At 35.8% G+C, this 19078-nt stretch overlaps 1 protein-coding gene across 1 annotated transcript; it reads right to left on the reverse strand.

The window, feature by feature from the left end:
* Positions 1-4965: 4965 nt before the first annotated feature.
* On the reverse strand, positions 4966-18070 carry LOC121241190 (receptor-like serine/threonine-protein kinase NCRK). The gene is given in 11 exon segments (XM_041138862.1): positions 4966-5839; positions 11665-11892; positions 12457-12693; positions 13881-14177; positions 14358-14398; positions 14401-14598; positions 14789-15058; positions 15462-15575; positions 16758-16877; positions 17230-17316; positions 17907-18070. Coding segments are annotated over 11 exon segments (2004 nt in total). The 5' UTR covers positions 17941-18070; the 3' UTR covers positions 4966-5461.
* Positions 18071-19078: the final 1008 nt, after the last annotated feature.

A 19078-nucleotide genomic window follows, 5' to 3' on the forward strand; every position in this document is an offset into this window, starting at 1 on the left:
TTTTATAAAATAACTCGCTTATTTTTAATATATAATACATATTCGAATTTATGAAAATTTAAACCTTTCAAATTTATAATATATTCTTCTTAATTATATATATTAACATTGTGTTTCGTACACCTTTGGGCCTAAATTCTAGCAACTCAAGTCTTGAGCCTTTTACCCGCACACTTAAGAAAACATAGAGTGGGGGGCCTTGGTGGAGGCTGGAGAGTCTCTGATGCTTAAGTCAGTATATCTCCTTAGTAGTTTGTGCAAGAGCTTAGAAGAATCAGAGAGAGTTCTTCATACCAGGGGGTTGGCTTTTATACTAGGTTTTTGGGCGGGGACAGCCCATACCTTGCTTCAGAGAGTTCATGTCACTTCAACTGTTCATCTAGTCATAAACCTTTAATGTGGCGTATTTAATACGTCGTAGAGTCCGGGGAGCAACTTCATTAATGCAGCGTGGCTCCCTGATTTTATCTCGCGGATGTTCATTGTTAAGCCATTTCATCCCTGTTGTCAGGAGATTAAGAGTTATCTATATCTTTCGTCCACTTGCCTGTGCAGGATCCCGAGGGTTGGGTGCCATCGGAATGTGTCAGTGCGGCGAGTCCATCTGCCCCTACCATCTGATTTCCCCACATGAGGGTTGCTTCCTGAATGAGCTTTGCTAATGGATCAAGTACTTTGTAGAAGCTCATTGATTCCTTTAAGAGGAGGATTGTTGGGCTTGATCGGGCTCTCTCCCCTCCCTAGAGACCCCTCATGGGCTCACTATATAGACCAATAGAGGGAGAAAATCCCCTTACACTATAAATATTGTCATCATATTGATTTTGAGATTTGTGACAAAGCAAATAATGAAAACATATATAATATTTATATAATGAAAATAAATCAATTAGAAAATGTTACTATAATTATAAGAAGTTACAAAAAGATCGGTGAGCCCACATGAACTTTCTATTATTCATTTCGGGTTAGAGTTAATTGATTCATGACCTAAACCGAATAACCATGAACCTTTATCACTAGCCTCTTTCCATTGAAAAAGAATTGTGACCTTTATTTTCTACTATTTTTTTTAAATACAATGTCTTTGTCTCATTTATTTTCACATATGAGATGAGATGAGTTAAGATTAAAGTTAAAAGTTAAATAAAATATTGTTAGAATATATTTTTTTAATATTATTTTTATTTTGAGATTTAAAAAAGTTAAATTGTTTATTTTATTTTGTGTAGAAATTTAGAAAAGTTATAATGATTAGATGAGATGAGATGGGTTAAAATGAGTTGTAAAAACAAATGATACATTTATTAGTTCACAGTCTAACAATTTAAAAGTTATCTTAGTTACATTTGGACTCACGAATGATTATAAAATATAAAAGGTTTAAACTTTTCATTCTTAAAGAACGTGAGATCTAATTTTGTATCTTCTATGCACAACCATGAGATTTTGACTTTTTATGATTTTTTTTAATAACTTATCATACGAATTATGACTTTATGTAATAACTTTTTATGATTATGACTATATGTAATAACTTCTTTTTTTTTTTATTAACTTATCGTAAGGATTATGACTTATCATAAAAAAATCATAAAATCTTGACTTATATAATAACTTTTTATGATGAGGATTTTTATGATTTAAAAAAAATCATAAAAAGTCATAATCTTGGGATCTAATCTCATGACATCTTAGTCTGCGTTTAGATGTTGAGTTAAGCTAAGTTGATCTGAGTTCTTTATGAATAGTAGTGAGTTGAGATGGTTGAATAAGTTTTGTGAGACCCACTTAAGATGAGTTTAAGTGTGTTTGGATGTTAAGATGAGTTTAAATGTATTTACGAGAAGTTGTAAAATTATTGAGTCCCACCATTAATTATTACTGTTCATATGATAGCTTTGTCTCCACTTACCGGCTCCAAACCTGCAAGCAAAATAAAAGAAATGAAAGCAAAAAAAAGGGTCTACACTTGCTGATGACCGAATTAATTTTCTTGGCCCCTGAAAAACAAAAATGTCAGTGGGAAAGGAGAGGATTTTCTTTGGAAAACGGGAAAGGACAAAAATTTCAGATGGGGGAACATAAAATACTGCCTCACGCACATATATGTCAGGTGGGGTCCAGTCAATGGTAGAAATCTGAAAAGTTGTGGAGCCCAACTACTAATTTCATATTTAAACTATATTCAGAAGAGATGAAACTTGTGTTTGGATGTTCAACTCAGTCTAAAAATGAAGTGCACTGGGCTGAGTTGTGCATCCAAACGAGGCCTTACTCTACATGCCTAGGGCTTCTCCAAAACTATCTCTTGAGAAGTCCTGGGCAAGTAGGGTGAGGAGGCAGTTAGAAAAGAAGGCCCAACCTCTTTAGGCTCTATTGGTTATATAGCGATTTTTTTTTTTTTGTTGGTAAGTAAGAAAAATTTTATAAATTCACATAATTAGGCAAAGTTCAAGTACATAAAAAATATATAAGAGAAAAACCTAATTACAAGCTAATTGTTATGAAAAATAGCATCAAAGCCATTAAAGCTAGTCTCATTCAATACAATAGCAAAAGCCCAAGATAACAAAGCATGGAAGAAAAAATCTCTAAACCCTTTCATCGAGCATTCCCTATTATCAAAAGAACGATCATTCCTCTCATTCCAAATTACATTAGGCATAATGGCACCATCTTCCAAACAGATGCAATTTGACGATTGCCCCGAATTCCTCTCCAACATGAAAATAAATCTACCACCCTCCTAAGCATTACCCAAGTGATACCAAGCCTAGTAAAGATTTCATCCCATAAAGCATAAGCCATATCACAATGAAGAAAAAGGTGGTCCATCAATTCTCTATTTCTTTTACACATAAAACACCAATCTCTTATAATGATACCATGCTTTCTCAGCTTGTCGATGGTCAGGATTTTCATATGGGAGGCCAGGCAACCAAAGAAAGCAACCTTGAGAGGTACTTTGCTTCTCCAAATGTTGTTCCAAGAGAAACCAAAACAAGAATGGGACGACACTACCTTATAAAAGGATCTAACTGAAAAGTTCTCATATCCCGAGCAAATCCACAACAACCTATCCTCCCCCCCCCCCCCCCCCCCTTCCAATCTTGAACAATTCTAATAAACCTCACTAACCATTGAAGAAAACCAGTTTATACGTCCATATAATCAACCACAAAAGCACCCTTATCTAATGCAATCCTATATAGAAAAGAGAAAGCATTCTTCAAAGCAACATCGCCACACCATATATCATGCCAAAATCTTATTGATATTCCCCTTCCCACCTCAAATATGAAATTTCTGAAGATCCAATCACTACGGATAAATATCCAAACACCCACACCACACACCCATCTTATTTCATTTGAGCACCATTCTCCCCAAATACTCTCATATTTGACATCAATAACATTACTTCATAGAGATCCCCTGCCCAATGATACCGCTACAACCATTTTCCTAAAAGTACCTTATTGAAATTTCTCAGTTTTATAACCCCCAGTCTTCCAAAGATAAAAGGGTACAAATCTTATCCCACTTGATCAAAGGAAATTTTTTTCTCATCTTATAAACCTCCCCAAAAGAAATGCACAAAAAATTTGTTCCATTCTATTAACCACCCCTGTGGGCAGAGTAAATAAAGATAGAAAGTATGTTGGAAGATTAAATAAAGTGCTCTTGTTTAAGGTGATTTTAGCATCTTTGGACAAATAAATCATTTTCCAACCAACCAATCTACATTCAATCTTTTCGAAAATCTCATCCCACATAGACTTGGATTATGAGAAGCCCTCAAAGGAAGATAAAGATACTTCATAGGCAAAGATAACACCTTGCAACCCAGAATATCAGCCAATTCCCCTAAATTATTAACCAAATGGACAGGAACCATTTCATATTTTGATAAATTCACATTCAGTCTGGAAACAGCTACAAAACAAAGCAAAAGAGCCCTCAAGGAATGAATATGATCAAGGTCTGGCTCACAAAGAATCAACGTATCATCAGTAAAAAAAGAGATGTGAGACATTTATGCTACCATTCAATGGGCCTCCCACCGAAAAACCCAAGATAAAGCCCCTATTCGCCACCACCTTCAACATTCTACTCAACACGTCCATTACTAGAACGAACAAAAAAGGAGACAAATGATCCCCTTGTCTCAAACCCCGAGAGCTATTAAAAAAACCTTCAGGAATACCATTAATCAAAATCGAGAATATGACAGTTGTGATGCAAATATGCAATGTTTCATCCAAATATACCATATCTCCCCAAAACCATACCTACCAAGAATATATACCAAAAAATTCTAATTTACATGATCAAAAGCTATGTCCATATCCAATTTGTAAATAATACTTAAGGTGCCGACTTTGAATCTACTTTCCCAGCATTCATTAGCAATGATGACCGAATCAAAAATTTATCTTCCCTTTACAAAAGCATTTTGTGACTTCGCGGTGATTTTTCCCACAACTACACTCAAATGATTAGCTAGAACCTTCAAAATGATCTTGTACACCCTCACTCACTAGACTTATTGGATGGAAATCTTTCACCTCCACATACCCTACCCTTTTCGGAACGAGGACAATGAATGTAGTAGCATTAATATTTTCCTCAAATTTCATTAGAGAACTCCTTTGATTCTGAGAAGAATGATTCATTCAGATATAAGATTTTAACTTTTTCTTCAACTTACTCGCAAGCTGAAGAAACCCAAGATTGAGATTTTAACATCACCCCTCAAACCTCATGATCAACTGATTAGAAGTTATAGCCTGTCGTGTTTGAACGGATGCATGAGGACTGAGGGTCTGAGAGAGTTGTGACAAGCTTATTTTTTAAACACTAGTGATAGATGCTTACAACCTCCAATTTATAGACAATTTTAAATATAATAATATTTTTTTATTAAATTTAAACCCATAAAATCAAAAGTAAAAATCAAAATAATATTTAAAATAATATTATTTTATTACATAATTGTAAACAAGTTGTTATACAATAATAACTCTCATCATTTCTCTTTTTTAAAATCAGAGAACTCACATCAAAATGCAAATAGTGCCATTTAGTTGTAAGAATTGTAAATATATTATTAAATCTTTCAGGAACTGACCCCATACCATGTGAATTTTCTATGGTTCCCTCTCTATTTACATGCACGAGCAATATACATTAACTACAACAAATAAACTTGTATGATTTTCTCATAAGAAAAAGCCTGTGACGTGCTCCTTTTCAAAGGAAAGAACACAGACAGCAAAGGGAAAAAAAAAGGACAGAAAATCTGTTTGCTTCCTCTTTGATATCCTCTTGAGCAATCTACAACCAATAATGCATTCAACGAACCAATAATGTATTTCAACGAGCTCGTATCATCAAATAACCATGGAGTTTTCTTCCTCTTTTCCCAAAACCTCCTGCACAAGTCGGGTTGTTTTCGTCAAGTGGTCTTGATATTGGACATACAGAATGATTCAAACCGTGGTTCAGTTAAGTCGACCATATCATCATCCGAGGCATGGCAACTCCTACTACTGACACTCAAGAGGACCAGACTCTCGATATAGTTGGTTGAAATGGAATCTGCTTCCTTACTGCTGTTTCCACTACGCAGAATACCGTCAACATCTACTGGCAGGTAACACGAAGTTGACTCTTTAGTTGATGGGGCTGGCCTTGCTTCCTCAACATCAATAGGACCTGACAATTGTAGTGAACACTGGGCTGACCGTTTACTGGATGGGACTGGCTTCTTCTCCACTTGGTTGTTAGGTCTCTGAATGTCTGAACCACTTCTTATCCCTCGTGGGGATGACCTCTACATGTACATGAAAATTGAAAGATCAGTTGAGCAAGTGTTGGTTTCTGGGGAAAATGGAGCTCAAGTTTAATTCATGGTAATTTGAATAACTTTCAAAATACTAGATTTATATAAATGAGATTTTCTACTTGTTCCAACACGGTTTAGAGCACTTCAACGTTCAGTTGAAGTTGACTTAACATCTAGCCATCATATATCATTTCAAAAGCCTCTACTTAAAGGGGGAAACACTATGTGATTCCAAAGCTATGTCAGTCTACTCATTGCAAGCATTTGAAGAAGAGGGCAAAGGCATTTATAAACACTACATTTAAAGTGGGAAAAAAAAAAAAAAAAAAACTACTTGGTTCCAAAGCTATCTGAATCTTACTCGTTGGAAACATTTGAGGAAGAGGGCAAAGCGCAGGTCAGTAAAAATAGTTAGACTTGGTTGATCCTCCTTTAGATCATACATCAAAATACATATTAATGTCAATGCTTTATAGAAGCTTCAAAATTACTAACCTGTTGCGTTTGGACGTGGGAATTTGTAATAAATGGGTTATTTAAAAAAGAGAAATTCTATTTGCAGTCCTGAGTAGAGACTACGTGTGCAGTCTCATTGATGAATAGGGGTAAAAAGAGAAAAAACATCATTTTAAAAAGGATGATATTGTAATTTTAATTTTTTTTTTAAATATAACTGCATGAGCTTTGCACGAGCAGTCCCCATTTGGGGACTGTATGTAGACTAACTCTTTAAAAACTTATGTGAAATTCTAGAGTCAATTTCCAAATATCAAAAAAGTATGTGAGATTCTATGGTAAATGTCTAATTCTAAATATTTGACCTACAACCAAGAATGCCCATCAAGCTATCTACACCCATGACATTGCCAAGAGCAAGCAATTCACATTTCGCTAGATTAACCTTCAACACCGATATAGCTTCAAAATAGGGGAGCAAACAATGCATATAGAAAGATGTCATGGCCAAAAGGCCAAGATCATCCTACTTGGTACCTCCATCACAATGACAAAAGGATAATGGGTCACAATGTCTCATACTATGAGAGCTATTGAAGAAACTCATAGGAGTCATTCATCAAGACCGGAAATGCACCGCGGACACACAATAGGCTATCCATCTACACCACTTTTCCCCATACCCACATCTCTGTAGCATGTACAACAAAACTTCTCAATTAATGTGATGCTATCCTGGCGCTCCAGATCTTATTCTTTGTCTAGGCATTCATTGGCAATAAAAACGGAATCTAACATTTGGAAAGGAACTTGGCAAGATCTAGTAGATACCACCTACAAGTCTTATTGGTCAAAAGTCTTTTATTTCAATAGCCCCGCTTTCTTGTTAATAAATGGTTATGAATGTTGCTTGAAGACTTTTTACATATCGACCTTTAGCATCAAAGACATGGAAAGCACTCATCAAATCCCCTTTTCTCACCATTAAAGCTTTTGCTACTTCATGTCCTTGATAAAAGCATTTTGGGATTTGGAGACGATCTTTGCTAGCCATATTTTTAGTCTGTTGGCAAGCACCTTGGTCATAATCTTGTAGGCACCACCTATGAGACTTAACAGTCGAAATTCTCCAAGTCAATAGCAAGAAGGGTTATGAATGTTGCATAAAGAATTCTTACAAATCGACCATTAGCGACAAAGTCAAGGAAAACCCTCATTACATCCCCCTTATATCACCATTAAATCCTTTTACTACTTAATGCACCCCATTTTTCTTTGAATGTGCTTTCCAACCAATCCGCTATCTCCACTCTCAAAGAATCACAGGGCAAGCCAATCAAATATTTTCTCAGCTGAAATGTTCCAAGTTCTAATAAAATTGTACAATGCGACCACTCACATTTTGACCATTGAAAGAAACTGAGCCATTGACTTTTATGGAATCAATACTACAATCTTTATACACCTCTCCTTCTCTCAGACACCAACCTTTTTTTTTCTTTTTATCTCCAGCTTACTTTCTCCACGAGAGTAATTTTTTTCAACTCTCAAACCACCGGATCCCTCTTCAGCTTCTCCTCAACACTAGGGCTCTTTCGTCTTTAAGGGCATAAAAAACACTTGACTCAGTAAAGATTATTCCTGTCTCCCTGAATCTCCAAAAGCTTTCTTGTTCCAAATTCTTAAATAAGCTTTTAGGGCCTTTAGTATACATTTTAAAACATAGCTAGGGGTGCCTTGAAAGCGATAATAATTCCATCACTCTTCTTCACCCTATCCACAATTTCTTCTCGATGTAGCCAAATATTTTAAAGAAAAATAATAAACACAATACTTTTCACAACATATTTCGCAACCAGGTTTTAGAATGAGTGATATTATTTTTTTTTTTTTTTATAAGATAGAATGAGTGATATTATTGTAAAATGCTTTGTAAAAGTAACACCACTTTACAAAAATACCCTCATTTTACATCATGTGTTATGAAGAGTGTTGTGTGTGTGTCATTACTCTATTTTAAAACTTCAATTATTGTACCTCCCACCTATTACTACAGTCCAGCAGAATAGGAAAATGGTCAAAGCAAAGTCCTATGACTCTCATATGGGATATTTAAAGAAATAACACTTTCAACTCTGGAGAGATAAGAAACCAATCGATTCTAAACAAAGTAGAATTGTCTCGATTACTCAACCATGTTAAGTTCCCTCCAACCAGGGGAAGGTCAATAAAGTTCTTCAAAAAAATTGAGAACTTAATTAAAGTCTACCCTGAAGCACCAAGGCAAGTCCCAATAGTTAAGTAATCCAACCAACTCGTGCTGTTAACATCTTTCTATCGTAGACAAATTTGACCCATTAACATATACAAAAGCCCAAAGAGATAGATCTACCACATTTTAAATGTGCAGACCATCATAAACTCCAACCAACAACTTTCAATCTTCCCGAACACCTTCATTCCCACACTGAGTAAAATCCCTACCGAAGTGCCTTGTAAATCTAAACAGAAGCACTCAACATATTGAAACCCCACAAATTGAAAACCACACCACTGGTCATATACTCCAATATAGTCTTCTGGAGACAAATGATATTGACCTTCCATTCTTTAAGCAAATTCTGTAGCTTGAGGAAATTATCATCCTCAAACTCCTTACATTCCATGATAGTTGCTTAGCTTTCATATGCCTTTGTTGAACTAAAAAAATGGCGATATACATGAAATATAGTAGTTCGTGGGTGGAATTGGTGTTCTTACGAGGTTAATGGGGCCTTCGGTGTTGGATTGTGGAAAAATATCTGCAGGGGTTCGGGGATTCTCTAGATATGTCGGATATAAGGTGGGGGATATGGCTCCAAGATAAAGTAATGGCACAATGTATGGTGTGGAGCAAGTAATGAAGTGAAAGATGCTTCAATGACTGATGATTTGCAGGACTCGAATGCTCCAGACAACTAAGTTGGACTTATTAGATTAAAGCACTCCTGTTAGATAGACCTCTTAGCTTCGTTCTTTGCCCGATGTAATCAGTTTGAGTTAGATTGGGGAAAGAATACAAAAATGTTTGGGCTCTATCAATAGGTGTTGAAATGAAATTGTTTTATCGAGCATTGCCTTCCAACGAATCAGTTTATGTAACGACCTAGCCTAATAATTCTAAAGTCGAAATATTGATAATTTTTATTGAGCCTAAATTATATTTAATGAGTCATATTGGATAAGTCCACAAACGATAAATTATTAAGGTTGGTTAGGAGTTTTAATTAGGCTTAATAACTAAGTTAAATCCCACTTAGTATTGAATGAGTTAGACTCTTTTTAAAATTTAAAGATCGGCCATTAGATGATCACGACTAAGTGTTCAGTAGATTAGTGTCACTACAGGTATTAACCGAGTCCAACTCAAACTCATCAACACCCTTTCCCAAATCTCTCTATAAATATCTCCCTTCCGTGTTATTTAGAAAAAATCATAAACTTCCATAAGTGCAGCAGCTGAACCCAAGATACCCAGTGCAGCACCGTGATTGATTTTGTGTCAGAAATTTTAGGAAGCAACACACTACAAGGTAAGTAGTTTGATCATAAATTAGGGTTGGAATATGTTAGCTAATTATATATATTATTATTAAAGTTAGTTCTTTGGAAACCAGTGTTTATGTATCACGTATGTCATGATATTTGCAAACATATCATTTATCATGTTTCATTCCACATATGATAGTTATGTATGTATTATACATCTCATACATCTCACGTTGCATAAGACACGTAAGATATCTTAAGATCAAGTGCAAGATAAAATCAAACAGTTTAGTCAGATGGTCATTCAGATGCATGGTATCAATGCAGTTTCAAGATGGATGTGCAAGTCACGGACTTAAGTGTGGTCCACCATAATATGTCAAAATACTGTCAGTGGCTCCCCTTGTAGCCGTGGGACGTGAGACAGGTGCACAACTTTGCACACAAGGTTAAGTGTGTTGACCAGTCAGATAAATCAAATCAGTCAGTTCATTCGGATTAATCAATTATGCATAGCATAAGTATCAGTATGATCGGTCATGATTTTAATTCTCAGCATGAAATATTTTATGAAAACCTTATGTCAAGTATGTTTACATTATGATAAGTATTTTACTGAGTTATCGACTCATTTTAGTTTATTTTATATTTTTAAACCACCCCAGATCAGAATATTTATGAAGGTAGAGCTACAAGACGGGACTTAGTCCAGGAATGCGTGATAGTGGCCAAGATCATGTACATGGATTTTAAGTTATGATTTTTATGGCATAGATTTTGAAAAAATTTAATAAATGCTTCCGCGCTCTCTTATGATCTCAATATTTTTAATAAAGAATAATTTTAATTATTATAAAGAATCTTTGAATCTGGTGCAAGTATAAGAATATTTTTTTTAAGTGACGTATTTCTTAACCGTGGGGAGCGGGGTGTTACAGTTTAATCGTTATGTATCATGTGGTGTATTTGGTCAGAAAGAAATGAGCGGTGTTTTGAAGATAGGGAGAGCACAATAGCGGAACTACATAATTTTTTCTTTCACACTTTAATGCTATAGTTTTCAGTCATTGTGCTAAATGGAAACAATATGCATGACTTCCTCTCTTTATTCTCTCGATCTTAGAATGTATTTAGGTGTTCTTTTGGATACTTCCTGTATACTCAGACTATGCCTATTTCATTCGTATTAATATATTTACTCTTACTTATCAAAAAAAAATTTTCCCTGGAAGTTGAGCATATTATAAAAACCTCACTGGACGATTTAACGGACATATTACAGTAATCAGCCGGTGCTGCATGTATAAAAGGTATTGGAAACAGTGAATCACTTGTTGGAACATTGCTGAGTAGCTAATGCTCTCTGCCAAGTTGTTTTTAGCCTTTTTGGGTTGAGTTGGTCATGCCTCAATGGGTGTTGGAGCTTTTATTTGTTGGAAATGTCACTTTAACAGCCTACTCAGTGAAACCCTGTGGAAAACGATCCCAATATTTCCCTATTGTGGTGTATATGAAGGGACAGGAATGCTTGTAGATTTGAGAATTGCAAGAAGAACAAGTATGAGCTGAAGGACTTCCTCTTTAGATCTCTATGCCATTCGAGGGCAGCTTCCTTAAGTTTTTCCAACTTTTTGGTTTTGCAAGCTTTTTTTTCCCTTTATTCTCATGTTTCTAACATATAATTCGTATACTTGGTAGTGCCTCTTACATTTTAATAAAGTTATCTACTTATAGAAAAAGTAGTGAAAGGGGGTCAAAGATTAAGTAGAAAAGAAAGACGTGGTGGCCAAGTCAAAAGTACCTAGTGTATAGTGGCAAAAATGTAATACCTGGTGAAGATATACAGGAATGTTTCTCCTTCTAGATTTCTCAGGTGCCATAGTTGAGAGAATTTGAACAACCTCACTCATGGTTGGCCGATCATCAGGATCCAATAGTAAGCACTCCTTTGCTAGGTAGGCCATTATCTGCATCTCTTCTTCTGGGAAATTCCCATTCAAACATGGATCAGCCAACTCCATAATTACTCGCCTACTATCCTGTAAACGAGGGGTAGCCTACACACACAAATGATATACATGCTACATCAACATTAAATCTGCATATGATCAAATTTTATCAATAAATATAATGCAGATATGGAAGGACCAAAAAAAGGTGTTTGAGATAACGATTCTTGTCAAATGCAAATATGAAAATTTAGTTAGCAAGCTAAAGATAAACAAATAATTAGAAAGATTAAAAAAATGCTGATGCAAAGATCACCATGAAGTTAATATAGGCTCATCTGTTTGATCACATAAGGTCCAAAATCGCATTCTTGTGCCGTCAACAAATTACTGAACATCACCAGGATGCTTAAAGTTTCCATAGTGAATGAAGGTGGAATCTTTTATGCATGCACAAATGTGTATCAAACAATGGTGGAGACGAATACCATGTCCATGTGCCTAGCACACCACAATTTCCCAATAGAAGCATCTGATAATTCAATTTGATATTTTTATTATTCCATCGTTAAAAGTGAAAGAAGAAAAAAAAAACCTTTAAATAGCAGACAAGACAGAAATTGCACTAAAAAAATGGCTTTCATGCAATAACATAACGTGAATTTACCATACCCAAATGACAAGGCTTTCTTCTCCTTTGTTGGTCAATTTATATATGGGCTTCCGGCCACTAATAAGCTCAAGAAGAACTACCCCAAAACTGAAAACATCTGATTTGAGGGAGGCTTTTCCTACAATAGCATACTCTGGTGCAAAATAGCCAAAAGTCCCTTGCATTTTTTCTTGAGGATTGGAACAGCTGGGGACACCATCAGCTCTTAAGCATTTAGCCATGCCAAGATCAGTTATCTGTAAATATGTATGAAAGTAAATAAGAAAAAAAAGAATATTATGTAGTCCACTAGCTAAACAGGTAACTCTAAAAGCACCTATTTCCCAAAGATTTCCCACGATATTTTATCAAGACACATGAACTTCAGGTGCTACATGATTATAACATCACCTATTTTTGAAAGATTTTCCACAACATTTCATTAGAATTAAGAATTTCAGGTGCCCAAGGCAATCGGTTGATTAATTAAACAACCAATTTCTCTAAAGACGAAAATGTTAACAGTATAATTAGACCAGATTCACCATGAATCAGGAGTTTGCTTTCTCTTTTCAAACCCCCTGAAAGCAAGTTCACCCCAAAATTGTTATGGTGATATTGCAGATTGTAGCCTGGAAAGGAATTGAAGGCAAAGGACTTGGAGTGTCGAATCAGAATGAGAGTAGTTAGTCACATGTGGACATGTGACTTGCTTAAGATTGTATTGTTACTGTTTTAGTCTTACTTACAATGAGGAGATTACTAAAATGCCCTTTCATTTGTAACAATAATAACGGGTTGTCTTGTATGTAAATACGAGGGAAATCCTTCTGTAATTCTCATTCAGAAAGCTAATAAAGTTGTTTTCTTGGAGGTTCTGATCTCTCGAAGATCAGAAAGTTGTGTAAGCTCTAGATTCTTTTGAGTAATTCCTAGAATCCTGTAACAAGTGGCATCAGAGCAGTTCAGTTCTGGGAAATTTTTTTTCAAGATGGCAGATGATACAAGGTTTAAAGATTTGGAGAAGATGGTTCTTGGGCTGAGACAACATCAAGAACTGCAAGAAAAGAGAGTGGAAGATCATCAAGGGGCGTTAGAAGTGTTGATTTCGAAAATGGATCTGTTGTTAGAAGCTGTCAATGGTGGAAGAAATGGTGCTCGAAATGGCAGTGGTAGAAATGAGGATGGGGTGCATTCTGAACATTCTGGTGCATCTCAGGAATGCAGTTTCGTAGCATCAAGTTAGACTTTCCAAGATTTGACAGAGAGAATCCAACTGGATGGATTTACAAGGCAAACCACTATTTTGCCTTGCATCCCATGCCTGATGGACAGAAGATCTTGATGGCTTCTCCACTTTTCAACCTAGGCTATGGTCTTTCCCCCTCCCTCTTGCTGATGTTTTATGATTGTAACAGATGTCTAATAGAATCAAGATTCTTACTTTTGCTCTCCAAGTATCATCCAGGAGAATGTTTGTTGATTTGACATCACTATGCAGAACTCTTGGAGCGGCTGCTTCATGAAGATATTCCAAGCCTCTTGCAGCTCCAATTGCAATTGCAACTCGAGTAGCCCAATCTATGTCTCTCCCCGAGTCCCCATCCAAACATTCTCTCAAATTACCATTAGGCATGTACTCAAATACCAGCAGCCTCTCAGTATTCTTTCCAAAGGATTCTGAACAGTAGCCAAGCAAAGGCACCACATGACAATGGTGAAGTCTGGATAGTAGTTCAATCTGAGCAAAAAGAGAGTGTAAATTACACACAAATCTCTTTTTCTTTTTCTTTTTCCTTTCTTTCGGTGGTGTTATCCGCAAACCTCATGAGAAGAAAACAAAATCACTCTCTTATTTAAGAAACCCATATATGTGATAGTTTGAAGCAAAATAAAACCTATATATGAAATTTTTAATTACCTCTGTTAAAAATAGAGATTCAGCATCTGGTTCTCCCGAGTTTTTAGTCGCTTAATTGCCACAGTTCTGCCATTTCTGAGCTGACCATGATAAACATAGCTGCTTCCTCCAACTCCAATAAGATTAGAGTTTGAGAAATTCTTGGTTGCACTTTCCAACTGAGAATACGAAAATTGGATGATGGTTCCATGTATATTCCCTCGTCTGTTTCTAAATAATGAAGAAGGATTCTGAAAGCATCCTATGAGATAAAAAAGAAATGAAGATTACAACGGTTTGATTATCAAATCCAGGTCGAGCAAAATTAAGCACATTAGAACATGGTAAAAGCCAGAACTAAAACCAGGTTCATATCATAATCTGATGATAGAAATAAACATGAAATAAAATGTGGAATTTTTTTTATCAAAGCACTGTAAAAGATGACATGCCTGTGAAAGTTCTTGTGGAGAAATCTATGGTAGTTTCACTTTCCAGTGCTGAAGAAGTCCTAAGACTTAATAAGTTGGTAGCACTATTACAATTTGTTTCTTTATCAGATGAGACCATTGGTGCTTGAATAGGGCACTTGTCCCTTCGATAGATATAGCACAAGGCAGAGGCAAGAAATGCAAAAGTTGTGAGAATAACACACAGTAACAGAATAATAACAACTTTGCTCGAAATATGCTTTTTTGAGACTTGCGCCGTGCTGAGATATCCTGTTAAGAAGAAATCAGACACCCAAGAAGCTTTAGAGCACCTTGATCTAAACAAGCAAATACCTTTATATATAAAATAAGTTTAATAAAAAAACGGATGATTCAAGCATCAATATTCATGAAATACCTCCATCGAACATGAACACAAATTTTTTTTGATAATTAATAAAAACATGAACACAAATAAACATGAATGTGAGCATTATTGGAAATAAAGCAGATGGTCAACCACCGATAGAAGCCATCCTCTGTCTTTGAGCATGATGGTCACCCAGTTCAGCAGTCAATTCAAAGATGACATAATCACCATTGAGTGATATAATTAAGCAATTAAGTTATTCAGAAAGGGAGTCTTGATGAGGAGGATTTGAAAAGAAAAATGTGGAAACAGTATGTGACATACCATAAGTGCATTGGCAGGCTGTAAAACAGTTGGTATCAAGATTTTCAGAAGCTAACTTAGGGAACCCTTTGGCAGTACATGTACACGTCCATGTGCTCCCATTTCCACCAGCATCTACATTGAAGGGTAATGTATGCAGTTAGTGTTGCATATCAAAGTGATCACAACTGCCCTATGATACATGTCTAAATAGAACATTAGCATTAAATGCATAAACAAAAAATGATTATAAATCAGATAAAACAATTGTTGGAATGCAAAGCAAAGGCTCTTGCTAAACAGATTTGATAAACTAGAAATGTGCAAGAACTCCATGAAACATGTTTTTTTTTATAGGTTATTCCACTGGAGCATATTATCCAAACTTTGCAAATGGTCTGCAACTGATACCTTCTTACAATGGGATGAACAAAACAACTATGGGCATATAATCTTCAAGGGCAAGTCCCTGCACCACACATCATACCAAAATCTGGACTTAAGACCCGTCACCCACCTCAAATCTAATAAAACAATAGAAATCCCCCATCCCCTCCTGATGTTCTTCCACACCACAACCACATAAGGCCCATCAACCTCACAAACCCCAACCGCCCCCAACCTCACAAACCCTAACCACCCCCTGCCACCATCAGCCATGAAGCCCGTCTTCGTATTTTACTTCAACGAAACATGCTTTTGAGATATGCAGATCTCTACTAAGAGTTCTGATTGCAAAGTATATGAGAAAAACACACATACACACATTAGCCATACAAAGTCGCCTTCCATTAAATACTCTATATATATCACATTGAGAAACAGACTATAGCAGCAATGGCTCCAGCGTACTTCATCTGGGCAAAAGGGGGATATTATGAGATTCTTTCATTTGGTTTAACATTTTCAAGAAAAAAGTATGAGGTTATACACTTCTTTATGTTAACCATCAACTGCAAAAGTGTATTGCTTATTTCAACTCATAATTCATAAAAGGTTCAAGTTAAAAGGAAAGGAAAAATAAAACTGAATTATTAGTTACAAGCATTGAACTTTGTACAGAATGAACTATAATGCAAATGTACTTTTCATTTTTCACCTTCTTTCCAGGTAAGTGTGCTACAGCTGGTAGAAGTTTCTAAGAGCGCACACACACACACACACATATATATGAAATTCTATATATAAATTAACCAAGAGGCAATGAATGATTTTGTGTGTGTGTGTGTGTTCTGCAAAACGTTATCAGCAGCAGCAGCTGTTTAACATGCCAGTCAAAGCTTCTAGATGCTTTATATCATAAAAGTAGTAGCATACCTGGAATGCAATTACAGGATGTGGAACAATTGGATTTAACAGCATAACTATGATTTCCTTGATATGAATAAGAACATTTACATGTCCATTTGTTTATGCCAGAAGTACCAGAAAGTTCATCTGCAGCCAAATATTCAACTTGAGACAAAATCTTCATAGCTTTTATATGTAGATGTCACATATTACTAAGAAGCAATGCTGGGGAACTTATCAATTCAAATATGGAAGCACTTAACATACTGAATTAATAGCAACACTATTTGCCATAAATGGTTGAACGTAGTGGCAAACCAATGTATTCTTTGGTTGACCTTTCCATGTTAATATTACCAATTACAGATTTCAATTCACAGGATTTGGGCCATTTTAAGTTTTACAAGCTTACTAGGAAACATTTTTGTCTAATTTCCAATTGTTATCCTTGCAATAATGAGACATAAATTGGAGTGATTATATAATTGTTGATACCAACCACAATGAATCTGTTGAATCCAAATCAAGCTGCTGAGATAAGCAATGGCAACTGCTGTGCGGAGCTTCATATATTCCCGCCCTCGCACTGAAAGGAAGAAAATATGGCCATTAAAATGTTAGAAATCATCAAAACTTTGCAATTCCTAGTTTTACAGATGAACAAAGAGAGAATATCTACATCAACATCTTACAACTGACAGCAGAAATTTCACGTCATGTAAAAGCAAATTAACCATATGGTGTGTTCCCAAGTCATTCTAAACTTACTAGTCAGGTCTGCCAATTGTGAACTAAAAAAAAATAAAATAAAACAAATGCATAAAAAAGGCTATATACAAAAAAGAAACAGAGTAAGAGTTATGCTCTTGCAGCAATTATAAAACAACATAATGGATAAGGAATGTTCTAAATCAACCTTGACTCGGGACACACGCTTTACTCTTTAATTTAAGTGATTTCAAAACCCTCCAAACAGCATAAAGCCAATAATAGATGACATTTCAATTCCAACAATAATATATGTATCCATGCATTGGGAAGGAGAAGAAGTAAATGAAATCAAGATAAGATGGACATCAAAAGAGAGTTGAAAACAACCGACTGTGGTTCAACTTTCAGCTTCATATCATTTATTCTAAAATAAAATAGGGGAGGAAGCAGAGAGGAGAGCTAAACCTTGAAGTAAAAAACAGAGAAATAGGGGAATCATCTAACTGAATATTTTAGCAGGAACAGAAAAATTCATGCTTGGCCAACAAACATCTGAAGCTACCAATTCATTCCGATCTAAAGTACTTAGACACTCGAGCCATCTACAAGTAGTATAAAGTTAGACTTCACTGAACTAGGATATTCTCACCCCAAACTTTTGGTACAGTTACTCCCCATAATTAATGACCAGCAACAGCTGGAATAGCTGCACCAAGTGAGATAATGATACACAACTAAAACTTTAAATGCAGTAATGCATGAGAAACGAGGATGCCCACCAGCCGAGTTGGCCGTACAAGTTACATTTGTTCATTTTCTTAACAGCACACTGTGATTGGTTAAACCAACACCACCAATCATTTAAAGCTGTTACGGCAGTAGAGTAACATCTAATAAGAAAGACAACTGCTCACCTGGATACCAGCGCTACCTCAAAGTGATGTCCCTACAGACCCAGCTCCCCCAACTGAATAAAGAAATTGAGGGAGACAAAGGAGCCCAATGGAAGTAAAACTGTTGCCTACAAATTGCTTGTACTAACTGAATGAAAGCAGCAAATGAGCATCTCACCTGTGAGAGTAGAAACAGGAAAAGTCAAACCGACAGAATCCATGACTCCATGAGCTTATCGGAGAATTTACAGACTAATAAAGAAGCTTCAGTTAGCTTAGAAGTATTCCAATTACATAGACAAATTGAAATGAAACCCAATCTCAGAAACTCACTTTTCATGCTCCAAAGACCGAAAGTAGAACGTACATACCCAGAAAATCGAAGTCCAGATTTTATGGGCATATCCATCAGAAATAATAGCTCGAAGTTTTTTTTTTTTTTTTTTGTAAGGCAGTGCAGACGCGACGTATGACAGAAACACTGTGGACAGGGACTAATTGAGTGCTTGAATTTATTAAAAAATTATTGAAAAATGAAATGGGGATAATGAAAACAAGCCCATCAACCTGACAGAAAGCAACCCTTTTGCAAATCCGAAAGAGACTCCTCAACCATCATAGGAGCTGTTCATCATTACTGGAGAGTGAAGTTCAGAAACCCATTCATTCTCATTTTGGGGAGCTCTGCGGATTCGTAGGAATATATGTTCGGACCAAAATGGAAATTTTCAAAATTTTGAAGGA

The sequence above is a fragment of the Juglans microcarpa x Juglans regia genome, chromosome 7S (genome assembly GCF_004785595.1).
Source record: "Juglans microcarpa x Juglans regia isolate MS1-56 chromosome 7S, Jm3101_v1.0, whole genome shotgun sequence".
NCBI lineage: Eukaryota > Viridiplantae > Streptophyta > Magnoliopsida > Fagales > Juglandaceae > Juglans > Juglans microcarpa x Juglans regia.